This window comes from Raphanus sativus, unplaced genomic scaffold, assembly GCF_000801105.2.
Source record: "Raphanus sativus cultivar WK10039 unplaced genomic scaffold, ASM80110v3 Scaffold1598, whole genome shotgun sequence".
Lineage (NCBI taxonomy): Eukaryota > Viridiplantae > Streptophyta > Magnoliopsida > Brassicales > Brassicaceae > Raphanus > Raphanus sativus.
The window spans coordinates 5,068-20,882 of NW_026616907.1; the positions used below are offsets into that span (position 1 = coordinate 5,068).

At 36.7% G+C, this 15,815-nt stretch overlaps 2 protein-coding genes across 2 annotated transcripts; one reads left to right on the forward strand and one right to left on the reverse strand.

Annotated features, from left to right (window-relative positions):
• Positions 1-899: 899 nt before the first annotated feature.
• On the forward strand, positions 900-10,402 carry LOC108822703 (uncharacterized). The gene is made up of 13 exons (XM_056999080.1): positions 900-1,870; positions 2,027-3,143; positions 3,263-3,538; positions 3,633-4,010; positions 4,241-4,930; positions 5,542-5,644; positions 5,717-5,806; positions 5,883-6,015; positions 6,111-6,186; positions 6,728-7,389; positions 7,593-8,709; positions 8,813-9,088; positions 9,212-10,402. Exons 1-13 carry the CDS (start codon positions 1,365-1,367, stop codon positions 10,310-10,312), a joined length of 6,525 nt encoding a protein of 2,174 aa, XP_056855060.1. The 5' UTR covers positions 900-1,364; the 3' UTR covers positions 10,313-10,402.
• Positions 10,403-12,081: 1,679 nt separating this feature from the next.
• LOC108818998 (PLAT domain-containing protein 1) lies at positions 12,082-12,901 on the reverse strand. Its single transcript, XM_018591979.2, has 2 exons — positions 12,745-12,901; positions 12,082-12,664 (listed from the first exon to the last, which is right to left on the reverse strand). The coding sequence occupies exons 1-2, from the start codon at positions 12,802-12,804 to the stop codon at positions 12,188-12,190; spliced, it is 537 nt and encodes a 178-aa protein (XP_018447481.1). The 5' UTR covers positions 12,805-12,901; the 3' UTR covers positions 12,082-12,187.
• Between the last annotated feature and the right edge of the window lie 2,914 nt (positions 12,902-15,815).

A 15,815-nucleotide genomic window follows, 5' to 3' on the forward strand; every position in this document is an offset into this window, starting at 1 on the left:
AATCAAACAAATGGATTTGAACATATTAGGTTTGACCAGATAAGTGCATTATCTTCTTCGAGCATATACTCTCACAGAAATTTAATCACACCAATTAGTAAAACGGCACATCGGCACCTATGTTATAGATATATTTCTTTTTTCTGAAAGTCCAATAAGAGAAGAGACAGTTGCGAGAGAGTTCCAATTTACTCTGGTTTTGATTCTTAGAAAAGTCTCAACTTCCAGGTAATATCTTTGTAGTGTGGTATGTATTCGAAGAAACAAGAGCTGATTTACACTATTAGCCACAAAGTTTACATGGAGAATCATCAAATACTTGCTTTTTATTACTATGGTTCACATTCCTGAATTCCTCAACTTTGAGGTAGCATCTTTGTTTTGATATGATTGTGAAGAAACAATAATTTGATTTCACTAGTAGCTACAAGTTTACATGGGGATTCATTAAAGTCACAGTTTTGTTTGCTCTGTTCAGATTCCTGAATATATCAGGTTTGAATCTCTCGTGAGGAAGGCTCCGCTCAATCATGTGAATCAATATATCAACTAACGTTTAGGAATATAAATCCAATCAAATAACTAGATTCAACTCAATATTTCCTCCTTTGAATTTTACCCTTAAAAATATTTATAAATCCATTCAAATCCAAATTCAAATAAAATCTATAAACAAATCTATACTATTGAATAACACTTGATTCTAAAATCTATTTTAAAATCACAAAACCAATAACAACATATTTGAAATTAGATTTAAAATGATAGAACCAATAACACTAGATTTGATTTGAATTTATCAATCCATTAAAATACACAAACCAATAACACCCCCAATTGGATGCTCGAATTATCTCCAACATTGTGCTGGCTTTCTGTTTCCGCGAACCTGTCATCCATACCATATATTAAAGCCAACGGGATCATCAGTTATGTGTTGGTATATAGAAAGAGTCTCTTTGTTTGTTAATTCTTCCTCCTCACTAAAAGCTATACAATCGTGATCCTCTCTTGAATATACCAATGGATTCTATTTTTCCCCTACCAATGTTGCTGCTGCTGCAATCAGCTTCTACGCGTACAATATTTTTTCAACCGAAAATCTTCAAGATGGATAAGAAGAAGACAAAAGGAAGGGTTTTGAAGTTTCATTAACCTCAGAAAAGCTAAAAGTGGAAGGGATAAAGCTGGACGACCTCTTTTTTCTACGAAACTTCCTTTCTCGCTTTATCTTTTTTATCTCTTAGTCTCAGAAGTCAACAGTTTCTGTGTTAACAAAGCCTCCTCTTTGTCTATTTATCCCTTTCTGATACAATTATTTCAACAGAAAATCTTCCACATCTCATCATCAAGAAAACAATACAATGGCTTCTTCTTCTTCTTTAACTCTTTTGGCACCAACGTCTTCTTCTTCTTCTTCGCCTCCCAATTGTGAACGCCATGTCTTCCCAAGCTTCCACGGGGCTGATGTCCGCAAATCCTTTCTGAGCCACGTTCTCAAGGAGCTCAGAAGCAAAGGAATCGACCTATTCCTTGACAATGATATGGAGAGAAGTAAATCGATAGGTCCTGAGCTCGTAGAAGCTATTAGAGGATCGAGGATTGCGATTGTCTTGCTCTCTAAGAACTATGCTTCGTCCACATGGTGCTTGAACGAGCTGGCTGAGATCATCAAGTGCAGAGAACGGTTTGGTCAAACAGTGATACCCCTTTTCTATGAACTGGATCCAACTCATGTAAAGAAGCAGACCGGTGACTTTGGGAAGGTCTTGTTAAAAACTTGCAAAGGTAAAGCACAGGAAGACATCCAGAGGTGGAAATGTGCTCTGACGGAAGTGGCTCAAATCACAGGTTACCATTCAACAAACTGGTTAGTTGTTCTCTTCTTCCCCCACATGTTCTTAATCTTTCTAACACATGAACAATCTTATACATACGTAGCTTTTAAACAACAGCCACCCTGGATCGAAATATTAATTTTTTTCATGACTATATGACGTAGTTAATTGATCATCCCCTTGTTCAGGAAGACTGAAGCAAAGATGATTGAAGATATTGCCACTGAAGTTTCGAACAAGTTGAACCTTTCTGCACCATCCAGTGATTTCGACTACTTAGTTGGGATAGAATCTCAGATGACACGAATGAGACCATTTTTACAGCTAGACTCGGATGATGTGAGAAAAATAGGGATTTGGGGCCCGCCTGGGATTGGTAAGACCACTGTTGCTAGATCTTTATTCAACCGGTACTCTCAAGATTTTCAACTGAGTGTCTTTATAGATAATATCAAAACAAAGTATGCCATACCAGCTTCTTCCGATGACTACAGTGTGAAGTTGTATTTACAGAAGCAGCTTATGTCTCAACTAACCAACGAGACAGGTATCAGTATTTCACATTTGGGAGTCGTCAAAGATAGGTTGAAAGATAAGAAAGTTCTTGTGGTCCTTGATGATGTGGATCATTTAGTACAACTGGAAGCCATGGCAAAAGAAACTTATTGGTTTGGTCCTGGGAGTCGGATTATAGTAACAACACAAGATCAAAGGGTTTTAAAAGCAAGTGGGATCAACCATATACACAGGGTGAAATTACCATCATATGGTGAAGCTCTTCAAATGTTCTGCATGTATGCTTTTGATCAGAAATACCCAAAGGATGGTTTCGAGAAGCTTTGTTGTGAAGTTGTGAATCTTGTAGGTAGACTTCCGTTGGGGATAAAAGTTATGGGCTCATATTTTCGGGGAATGTCTGAGCAAGATTCGACAGAGGCTCTACCAAGATTAAAGGCACACCTTGACCGAGATGGAGAAATTGCAAACATTTTAAAGTTTAGTTATGATGCCTTAAATGATGAAGATAAAAGATTAGTTCTCCATATAGCCTGCTTTTTCAACGGTGAACGAAATGGTATGGTGGAAAGTTGTCTAGAAAAATCTTTTGAGGATGTAAGACAAGGGCTTCGCGTCTTATCTGAAAAATCTCTCATATCTATTGAAAATAGATGGATATATATGGATAAGTTGCTAGTCCAACTTGGAAAACAAGTTGTGCGAAAAGAATCTGTTAGTGAACCTGGAAAACGCCAGTTTTTGATTGATGCAATCGATATTGGTGAAGTACTTCATGATGATAAAGCTGTAAGTTTTGAGATTTGTATTTTCATTGCATTGTTCTCTACATATGTGAGATTACGTAATAACTAAGAATCCTATATATATATATATATATATATGTGTGTTATTGGGTTGTTTTACAGGGTAGTAGCAGTGTCATAGGAATATCTTTTGAGCATACGGAGGCCATAACATGGACGGGTGAAAGATCCTTTGAAAGATTGTCTAATCTTCAGTTTTTAAAAATTCATGGTCATGGCATCAATCCGAAAAGTATGAATTACATGTCCCGAAAACTAAGAGTACTAGATTGGCGGAAGTTCAACATGTCATGTTTTCCTTCAAATTTTAATCCAGAGTTCCTAGTCGAACTACGCATGACTGATAGCAGTCTTGAGAAATTGTGGGAAGGAAATAAAGTAAGTAATATTTTTAGTTTTGAAAATAAGTGTCCAAGTTAGGCTATCTTAAACAAATTTTCTTATATGTGTTTAATACTAATTGTGTCAACAGCCGCTAAGCAATCTCAAGCGGATGGATTTGAGTTCTTCAAGAAGATTGAAAGAGCTTCCTGATCTCTCAACTGCCACTAATCTATATGACTTGAACCTCAACTGTTGCTCAAGCCTGCTGACGCTCCCTTCCTCTATTGGGAGCGCAATTAATCTGAAATACTTGGATCTCTGTCTTTGTTCGAGTCTGGTGGAGCTACCTTCTTCTATGAGAAACCTTCGTAAATTGTCGAGATTGGTATTATACAAATGCTCAAAGTTAGAGGTTGTTCTGGCCAACATCAACTTGGAATCTCTAGAAGAACTCGATCTCTCAGGTTGCTCTTTGGCGAAAAGTTGTACTGAGAGTTCAACAGAAATTGAAGAGCTTGATCCATGGTAGGGAGAAAATCTCGTCTACGTCGACTTGTACTAAGGGGAATGAAGAAGCTGGTATCACTCCCAACGCTTCCGGATTGGCTAGGAGAACATCCCTCAGATCGCTCTTTGTTGGAAAATTATACCGAGAGTTCAACAGAAATTGAAGAGCTTGATCCATCTATAGGGAGAATATCTAGTCTGCATGAACTTTTTCTAATAGGAATGAAAAAGCTGGTATCACTCCCACAGCTTCCGGATTTGCTAGGAGAACATCCCTCAGATTGGTCTTTGTTGGAAAATTATACTGAGAGTTCCACAAACATTCAAGAGCTTGATCCATGCATAGGGAGAGTATCTAGTCTAAAAAAACTAGTACTAAGGGGAATGAAGAAGCTGGTATCACTCCCACAGCTTCCGGATTCGCTATTGTATCTCGATGCTTCCGATTGTGAGACACTGGAGAGACTAGATTGCTCCTTTCGCAATCCAAATATTATTCTCAACTTCAAAAATTGCTTCAAACTAAATCAAGAAGCTAAAGATCTCATCATCCAGACGCCTACTTATCGGTATGCGGTCTTTCCTGCTGAAGAAGTGCCTATCTGTTTCAGTCACCGATCTTATGGGAGCTCCTTAACTGTGAAGCTGAATCAGATGCCTCTTGGCAAATCAACCAAATTTAAGGCTGGCATCATTTGTGCTGATGTGGATGAAGCATATTGGGGATCTGTCTGTTGTACCATCACGTCCGGAAGGAATTCTCTCGCTTATTGTAAAAAGGCAGTAGATGTATCTTTTGTGGGGCATCTGTTGACATTCGAGGTTGAGGTTGAAACAGAGGAGGTCACTTCCACCGAGCTTATTTTTGATTTCGAGCTTCTCGGTTCGAAATCCAAAATATGTAAGATAAAAGAATACGGGATATTCCAGCTCCCGGAGGTCCCTTTATTGAGCTTCAGAGATGTCCATAGAGATTAAGAACCTTCAGTGATTGAGATCTGAGACAGACCTTGATACCCAAGTAAAGACTGAGAAGCCTCGGAGGAATGATAGCTTTAAATCACCGGAGCTTAGTCGTGAAGATGATGGTTTCAAGACTTAAAGAGACAACTAATTTTGTGATTCTGTTTCTTATTTTTTTTTGGCTTCCAACATCATTATCATCATTCAGTTGTATTATCTCCCTTTACCAGAAACCATTAATTGCAGTTAGTGAACATGCCATGAAGCAAGAAGCCTAACTTTACTGCAGTTGGACTTTTACAACGTGTTTCTTTGTCAAAAAAAATTGTTGACCATTTTTTTTCTAAAATTATGTTGCTTTAATCAGCCTAGAAATCATACGTCGGGTGTATATACTTGTTGAATTGGGGTTGAGTATAATCCAGATGACCTCTCACAAAAACGTTCTTAACGAAGTTACTTCCTTTACCAAACACTAAAGACGAAAGGAGAGCTGTTCCGAAAGGTATGTGATACAGAGATACTTCTTTTGGTATGATAAGAGAGTTTCTCAGATCTTCTTGTCTCTGCTTCCTTATGTTATGCAGTGTCAACCAAGCAGCAGCAATAGGATCGGTTGTGGCTGTGGTTCTAATACAACAGCATTTTGTTATCTGCTTAAGATGATCTCCAGAGCTGTTGATAAATTAGGTTTTGAATCCACTTAAAACAAAGCTCGAGCCCATTTTTTTATCTTACTAAGCATTTTCTTGTCTTGATCAGAGTCTAATCATGACCAAAAGATTCTGCCTGTCTTTGTTACTCTTGACCCTGTACGAAACACACCTTCTCATCTCCATGCCTACTTGAAAGGTTCGTGTTCCAGCTTCTTTATATACTCTCTACCGTTGAGTTGCTTATAACTCTTTTTTTTCTTTCTTATTTGCAGAATTTGACGATAGAATACTTGGATTGACTGGATCAGCAAGTGCAATGAGGCAAATGGCACAGGAGTATCGTGTTTATTTCAAGAAGGTTCAAGAAGATGGAGATGATTACCTCGTTGATACTTCTCATAACATGTAAGCAAAACCTTTATTCGAATGCCCAAATCAAAATCTTGTCTGTTGATAAGAAAAAAAAAGAGAGCTAAAATGTTCATATGTTGGGTGTGTAGGTACTTGTTGAATCCGAAGATGGAGGTTGTGAGATGCTTTGGAGTTGAGTATAATCCAGATGACCTCTCACAAGAGGTTCTTAAAGAAGTTTCTTCCCTTTCACAGTGACCAAGCACAAAAAAAGAGATGTTCATTGAAGGAAACACCAAGTTCCTTTTTCCTTCCATTGGTCAAATTTCATTTAGACGATTTTGCTAAGTCCTTTGGTCATGATAAAAGATTCCGGATTCTCAAGTTTATAACAAAATTGGCATTTTTACCTTGTGCATCTAATCTTACACTACTAGTAAATTAGTAATCACCATCTAATAGCCACCACTAGTAATCTCCAAGTTATGGTGAGTTGGGTTTGTAATAATCAAATCTCATTAAGGATGGTAAGGTAATCTTGTGCTTTTTGATTTAAAGAAAATTGAAAAGAAAATAGTTTCTTTTGAACTGAAAAAGAAACGAATTTTTAAGAGATTATTTTAAGATTTTTTTGTCAATGCTCGAATTGTCTCTAACATCGTGCTGGGCTTTCTGTTTCCACGAAGCTGTCTTGCAAATATTTAAAAGTCAACGGGATCATCAGTTCCGTGTTTGTATATAGAAAGAGTCTATCTTTGTTTGTTAATTCTTCCTCCTAACTAAAAAGCTCTACGATCGTGATCTTCTCTTCAACATAGCAATGGATTCTTTTTTTGCCGGTACCAATGTTGCTGCTGCTGCAATATGCTTCTACGCCCTTTTAGGTACAATATTTTTCAACAAAAAATCAAGATCACATCAAGAAAACACCAAAATGGCTTCTTCTTCTTTAACTCTTTTGGCTCCTGTGTCTTCTTTGCCTCGTAATTGGATACATCATGTCTTCCCAAGCTTCCACGGGGAAGATGTCCGCAAAACCTTCCTCAGCCACGTTCTCAAGGAGCTGAGAAGCAAAGGAATCAACTCATTCTTTGACGATGATATGGAGAGGAGTAAGCTGATCGGTCCTGAGCTCATAGAAGCTATTAGAGGATCGAGGATTGCTATTGTCTTGCTCTCGAGGAACTACGCTTCGTCGACATGGTGCTTGAACGAGCTGGTGGAGATCATAAAGTGCAGAGAAAGGTTTGGTCAAACAGTGATGCCCCTTTTCTATGAAGTGGATCCAACTGATGTAAAGAAGCAGACCGGTGATTTTGGGAAGGTCTTCCGAAAAACTTGTAGAGGGAAAACAAAGGAAGACATCCAAAGGTGGAAATGTGCTTTGACAGAAGTGGCTCAAATCACAGGTTACCATTCAACCAACTGGTTAGTCGTCCTCTTCTTCCCCCACATGTTCTTAATCTTTCTAACACATGAACAATCTTATACATACGTAGCTTTTAAACAATAGCCACCCTGGATCGAAATATTGAATAAGTGTTGGTTTCTTTCTTTGATAGAATATTTGTATAATACGTGCAATTTTTCCATGACCAAATGACGGAGTTATTGATCATCCCCTTGTTCAGGAAGACTGAAGCAAAGATGATTGAAGTTATTGCCACTGAAGTTTCAAACAAGTTAAACCTTTCTGCACCATCTAGTGATTTTGAAGACTTAGTTGGGATGGAATCTCATATGACAAGAATGAGACCGTTGTTACTGCTAGATTCAGATGAAGTGAGAAAAATAGGGATTTGGGGTCCGCCTGGTATTGGAAAGACCACTATTGCTAGATCTTTATTCAACCAACATTCTCAAGATTTCCAACTGAGTGTATTTATAGATAATATCAAAACAAAGTATGCAATACCAGCTTCTTCCGATGACTACAGTGTGAAGTTGCATTTACAGAAGCAGCTTATGTCTCAACTAACCAACGAGACAGGTATCAGTATTTCACATTTGGGAGTCGTCAAAGATAGGTTGAAAGACAAGAAAGTTCTTGTCATCCTTGATGATGTAGATCATTTAGTACAACTGGAAGCCATGGCAAAAGAAACTTATTGGTTTGGTCCTGGGAGTCGGATTATAGTCACAACACAAGATCAAAGGGTTTTAAAAGCAAGTGGGATCAACCATATACACAAGGTGGATTTACCATCAAATGATGAAGCTCTTCAAATGTTCTGCATGTATGCTTTTGATCAGAAATACCCTAAGGATGGTTTCCAGAAGCTTTCTTATGAAGTTAGGAATCTTGTAGGTGGACTTCCCTTGGGGCTGAGGGTTATGGGATCTTATTTTCGGGGAATGTCTGAGCAAGATTGGACAGAGGCAGTACCAAGATTAAGGACACACCTTGACCGAGATGGAGAAATTGCGAGCATTTTAAAGTTTAGTTATGATGCCTTGAATGATGAAGATAAAAGTTTATTTCTCCATATAGCCTGCTTTTTCGATGGTGAACAAGATGGTGTGGTGGAAAGATGTCTAGAAAGATGTTTTAAGGATGTGAGACGAGGGCTTCGCGTCTTATGTGAAAAATCTCTCGTATATATGGATATGGTATGGATAAAGATGCCTGAGTTGCTAGTCCAACTAGGACGACAAATTGTGAGAAAAGAATGTGTTAGTGAACCTGGAAAACGCCAGTTTTTGAATGATGCAAGGGATATTGGTGAAGTACTTAGTGATGATAAAGCAGTACGTTTTGAGATTGATATTTTCATTGCAGTACTCTCTTCAAATGTGAGATTATTTAATAACTAACAATCCTCTCTTTGTGTTCCATTGGGCTGTTTTACAGAGTAATAGCAGTGTTATAGGAATAAATCTTGAGCGGAATGAGGAAATAACATGGACGAGTGAAAGAGGCTTTGAAAGATTGTCTAATCTTCAATTCTTAAAAATTCATAGTTATGGCATCAGTCGGCTAAGTATGAACGACATATCCCGAAAACTCAAAGTACTAATTTGGCCGATGTTCCCCATGGCATGTTTTCCTTCAAGATTCAATCCAGAGTTCCTTGTCGTACTACGCATGAATAATAGCAGACTTGAGAAATTGTGGGAAGAAAATAAAGTAAGTAGAATTTTTAGTTTGAAAATAACTGCCCAAGTTAGGATATCTAACCAATTTTCTTATGTGTTTAATACTAATTGTGTCAACTTGCTGTTCTCCTCTCCCTTTATTTTGTCATAACAGCCGCTGAAAAATCTCAAGTGGATGGATTTGAGACATTCAGAAAGTTTGAAAGAGTTTCCTGATCTCTCAGCTGCCACTAATCTATATGACTTGGATCTCAGCTTTTGCTCAAGCCTGGTGAAGCTTCCTTTTTCTATCGGGAACGCAATTAATCTCCAAAAACTAAACCTCAATTTTTGTGTGAGTCTGGTGGATCTCCCTTCCTCTATGAGAAACCTTGGTAGATTGTCGAAATTGGAGTTAAAGGGATGCTCAAAGTTACAGGTTAATCTGGCCAGCATCAACTTGGAATCTCTAGAAGAACTCGATCTCTCAGATTGCTCTTTGTTGGAAATTTATCCTGAGAGTTCCACAAACATTCAAGAGCTTGATCCATGCATATGGAGAATATCTATTCTACAAACACTTTTAATGAAACGAATGAAGAAGCTGGTATCGCTCCCACAGCTTCCGGATTCCCTATTGTATTTAGAAGCAGAATATTGTGGGTCCCTGGAGAGACTTGATTGCTCCTTTCGCAATCCAGATATTCGTCTTAACTTCGCATACTGCTTCAAACTGAATCAAGAAGCTAAAGATCTCATCATCCACACGCGGACCAATCAATATGCGGTCTTTCCAGCTATATCAGTACCTATGTGCTTCACTTACCGATCTTCCGGGAGTTCTGTAACTGTGAAGTTGAATCAAATGCCTCTTTGCAAATCAACAAAATTTAAGGCTTGCGTCATATTTTCTGGTAGGGACGATACATACCGGGGATCTGTCTGTTGTACCATAACGTCTGGAGGGAATTCTCTCACTTATTGTAATAAAAAAGTAGAAGTATTTTTCGTGTGGCATCTGTACACATTCGAGGTTGAGGTTCAAACAGAGGAGGTCACTTCCACCGAGCTTGTCTTTGAGTTCGACATCAACTATAAGCAGTCGTCGTACAATTTCAAAAGATTGAAGATAAAAGAATGTGGAATATTCCAACTCACAGACAGTGGCGTCCTTGGGCACAGCCAACTGAAACCTGAACCTAGGGCCCCCACTCTTTTATGGGCCCCACTCTTTCATGACCCCTATTTTTTTTTAAAAAGAAAGCTATGTAACTAAATTTGGAGAATTTTTTTTTGACGTCAAATTTGGAGCACTTATGAAAAAAAAAAACTAGTACCAAAACTGAAAAGAGAATATTGACCCCTATTATTTCTCCACGATTTAAAATTTTCTTTTATGCCTTCTGATTTATCCCTTTTTTATTGTTTTGTATAATTTTACAATATAAATGTGGGCCTCTATTTTATTTTTGTTTAGAGCTTCAGTCAGATATGTCGTTGAAGATTTTGAACCTTCCGACATTGAGATCTAGACAAACCATAAAACCTAAGCAAGAGAGAGAAGCATTCGAAGAATGGCAGTGCAAAATCACCAGAGCTTGTTCGGGAAGATGATGGTGTTAAGAGACAACTTTCTTTTGTGATTCTATTTCATCTTTCATTCCCTGGTAAAATTTTGCGTCATACGTCCTGCAATGACAGACGGAAAGGTATCATTTATATGACATGAGATAACTGCAACCATTCTTATAACTAGAAACACATAGAAGATGAATCAATTTATTTTAGCAATTATTTTGGCTTTCAACTTCATTATCATCATTCAGTTGTATTCTCTCCCTTACGAGAAACCATTGCAGTTAGTCAACATGCCGTGAAGCAAGCCTAACATCACTGCAGTTGACTTTTATAATGTGTTTCTTTGTCAAAAACTCAAACATTTGGGTTGACCAATTTTTTTCTAAAGTTATGTTGCTTTAACCAGCCTACAAGTCCTGCTTTCAATCGTAGAGGAGCTGTTGGGTGAAGCAAACGGTCTGTCTCACATCTTGTTGTGACAGCTTAGCCTCTATCGCAAGGTACATTAGATAATTCAACATCGACAAGATAGAAGTAGCCATGGAAGGACAGATCTTAGCCCTCGATTGCCTGTCGGAACTGCTCAACAGGCACAGAACCTTTTTCGAATAACAAATCATAATCTTGTTTGTTCATAAGAAAAAAGGAGAGCTAAAATGTTCAAATGTTGGGTGTATAGGTACTTGCTGAATTGGGGTTGAGTATAATCCAGATGACCTCTCACAAGAGGTTCTTTAAGAACCTTAATTAAGGACTAAACGGTTTCGGTTTCCGTAAAGTCCTTAGCAAATAATTATATACGCATATATTATATATACATATACATATATGTGTATTAAGGACCAAACCTTAAGGAACTTGCAATAATCATCCTCTTACTTCCCTTTCACAATGACCAAACACTAAAGACAGATGTTCACAGAATGAACCTACTAAGTTCCTTTTTCCTTCCATCGGTCAAACGATTTTGCTAGTACTTTTGTCATTCAAAGTATGCAACTATGGTTCTGGCGAGATGATCTGAGAGTCGCGATTGATTCATCTTCCTCCTTTCAAAGTGGGCTTCTTTTCTTTTCTACGGTTCTTTACGAGCTTATGCTGTAAAACCAATATTGGGGAAAAACTTGAAAAGGGACCATCTGACCCCATATATAGGTATCAAATTTATTTTGGTCAGCAAATGTAAGATTCAGTTTAATAATTTATGAAACATAGACGTGGCATCATTTCCCCAATGTATTACTGGTCCAATCAAACTTGTTCTCCGCTTGTTAGTATAGACACCTAGATGCGTACAATAAATTTAATGCTATCGCCTTCATGTCTTAGTCCTAAAGATTACATAAATATATCACATTGATTGGTTCGACGTAAGACCGAGACAAATCAAATAGTGTCATGACTCGCTCAATTAACGAGTTAATTATCCAGTAAATCTTTCACTAATTACGAATTAAACGTTGCAAAAGTAACTAAAAAGTTTTATTTATCGAATCATATAATCAAAGGCCAGATTACACTCATAAGACGATGATAAACATACAATACGAATCACACACACTTTCATCATCACTCAGATGACCCAAGAAAGCTGTTTCCGGATCTCCGACCCGACCCGACTGACACTATCCCTAAGCGACACGGGACAATTGTTCCTCACGGCAGTAAGCTCATACGGTGACGTATCGGTTGCAAGCCACTGCTCGATCTCGAAATTCTGAGTGGAGCACTGAGCGTGAACTCCAGCCGTCGAAACCTCGACGTAGTTAACGTACCAGCCATGGTGATCGCCGGAGCCGTCGGAGGTTAGGTTCAGAGAGCAGATCGGGCTAGGCAAACACGGCGCTCTTCCGCTGAAAATGTCGAGGTTGCTTCTCTCGAAGTAGTTGTAGTCAGGGCCCATTAGTCCGCCCCAAGCCTCTAGGTTCTTGATCCCGATGTAGTCGCCGTACTTGTCGTAGATTCTTGCGCTGATGATCGAGTCGGTTCCGGCTTTCCAGATTGATCCGGTTCGGAGGTAGAACGTGTAGACGCAGTCCGGTTCATCGTCCTGAGTAAATGATCAGAGAAAAAAAATTAGAAAAAAAGAATAAAAAATTAAATCCGTTAGATGAGAATCGAGGAAGTTACGGCGAAGGCGACGGTGGAGACGGTGGCGATAAGGAGGAGGAGAGGGAGGAGACGAGCCATCGGCGATTGATTGACCTTTTTGGTGTTTGTGTTTTCTTGTCTGATTGCCGGAGAGGATGTATTAATATAGATGCGAATATTGAGGGAAGGGTTGGTATTGGGAATTAATACGTAGTTTATGATCCAGTGTTTCGCGGAGTAGCGTGGAGTGTTGACGTGGCCGATTCCTTACCGCTATGATGTGATAATTTGAGTGGAGGGGTTTGAGAAGCTTCTTTCGGACACGGCGTTTACTCGGCGAGTCGGTCGGTATGGAGTTGAGAGATTACGAAACTACCCCATTTGCATCTATATCTTGCCTGCGTGTATGGACCAGATACAAAATAAGGATGCTTGTATTTTTCTTTATTTAATTCATCGTCCAGTTTTTATTTCTATAACTTTTCTAAATGTACTTGGTTATATTTGCTGTCGTATAAGAATCAAATATTTTTTTTCTTTATATGTGACTGTGAGTCTATGACTATAGAAAATTTGATGATTTTTTGACCAAAAAAATAAAATAAAAAATTTGATGATTTATCCTCCAAATTTATTTCTATATTAATAATCATTTCTATTTTCTAAATATATACTTTGTTATATTTGCTGCCATTTTTTATTTATTTATGGTCACTGCTCAGACATAATAAATACCCAACAAAGCCTTTTTAGTCACAAATATTTATAAAAAAAAGAAACAATTTGTCCAATTTGTTGTTAAGCCTGTGGGCTAACAAATATCAAATATATTTATTTGTAGTGTTGGGCTTTAGTTAGGTGCAATCTTGAGCCTTAAGGCCTCAAGTGAACTTGTAAAATTTTCCATATTAGTAGCTAATTCAAACACAGTAAACAAATCCTGATCAAATCCATATTATAAGTTTGAAAAACAAAATTACTTATGTGATTCATGAGTAATACCAAACTCAAAAATCAGGTTTTCTTAAAATCTACTGTTAGAAAGGTTATGATAGAAAAGATTGCTACAATATTTACAAAAACAAAATGAAAGAGCTTAATATCCGTTTTATTTTAATTAGGGTACATCATCAGTACATGGATATGGAGACTGCACATAAAACATGAAGGTTTATGCTAATCATAGATCCCGCTTACAGATTTCCATTTTATCGTATACCCAAAATAAAAATTTCAATAGTTCTGTCAGATATGTTGTTAATAAATAATTGGTCATAATCTATGTATGATCTCAGTTGAATTTTCTGTCTATATGTAAACTATTCATCTCCGTGATTTTTGTTCAAATATGTCCTGCGACAATCCAAATTCAATTAACCAATCACTTTCATCTCACCCCAGCCTCACATGTGTTTGATAAATATTCCTTACAATCTTTTCTTTTTTGAACAATCCTTCAATCTCTTAGTACTATACCTATTAATATCTTCGCAATTTACTATACGAAAGCTAAGTTTTTTTATAGTTTAGTAATTACTTACATGTTAATACAAAAGGCGTCGACAAAAACTCAAATAGATCGTCGAAAATTAAACTCAAAAGATCACCGATAGACTTTTTAGATGCCTATAACCGAACTTGCATGTACTTGTTTTCTGTATACTATAGGGGTCACATAATGCGATGTCTAGAACCTGTTTGTTTAGGTTAAAAATACTACATACTTTTTGTACTAAATTATTATTTGTACGATTTTATTTTCCAACTAATAGTTGATTTGACAAATTAGTAATTAAAAAATTAACTGTTAAATCATAAACAATTTTCGTTAATTTTATATCAATTATCCTCGTTACAAAATATTCGAAAATTCTGAATTCAAATTTTAATTTTGAGCGAAGACGATTTCCAACAATGAAAAAAATGGTTTCTGATGATATTTGTTTCCGGGATTGGACCATATTTGTCTTTCATCACTGAAAAATCACTGGAAAATTACTTTTGTTACTGCCAAAAATTGTCTTCACTCAAAATCAGAATTTGAGTTTGGAGATTTTGATGTTTTTTAAGTTTAATGATAAAGATAATTGATATAAAATTAACAAGAATTGTTTATAACAGTTGATTTTATGTATCGATTTGAAAAATTAAATATTATTTGAAAATTAAATTATGCAAGTAATCGTTTAGTATTAAACTCGATTATTTCAAATAGTTTAGGATTTAAATACCTAATTTTCCACTTTTGTCACCATGTACAAAAATTACTGTTTTTTTTTCAAAATCAGTCCATGTAATTTTTTTTTTGTATAACATGACATTGTTATCCTATGTTGACCCCAAAGTAAGACTAAAATAATTTGATTCGATCATATTATATGATGATTACTCGAGGTGAAAACTATATTGGCTCAGAAAACATTTTGTTATATGGTTAATTAATTATCATCATCATTATGCTGATCTAAGTTAATAATTGATTTTTACTGTATATATTTTCTTTTTTCCATATAATGATTATAAGTTTGATAGTTTAGATCTAAAGTATAATTTCTCGATCATTTATATATAAATAAAGTAGACATCGACAACATTTTAAATGAGTGTAGGTAACCAAACAAACTTAAGCCGTATGGGTAAAGGGAAAGTAGGGTTATGGCATTTTGGTTAATGGCCCATGTATATATATACGTATTTCATTTAAGAACTAAATTTTGATATGCCGATTATTGTTATCCGACCAAACTTTACATTGATCAAGATACACTCAAACTATTGTTATATAGTATCAATCTGTAGTATATTATTGCTTGCAAAGTAATCAGGTGAAACCAAATGAATAGCGATGACTATTTACATGTTTATGCACATCTTTTGAATTTGTGATTTTGTAAATAATTACTCAGTGAAAGGGAGAAAAGAATCCAAACAAATATTATCTTAGTTATCTTATGACATGACATCTAATTATTATGACACATAATAGACCTAGTTCGGACATCATGTCATCATGTAATATAGTCTAATAGATTAACCAGAGGTCTAGATAACTAATCGAATATACCCATATGGCCATATGCCTTCAGTTATTTCTAGGGGTGGTCTTAAAA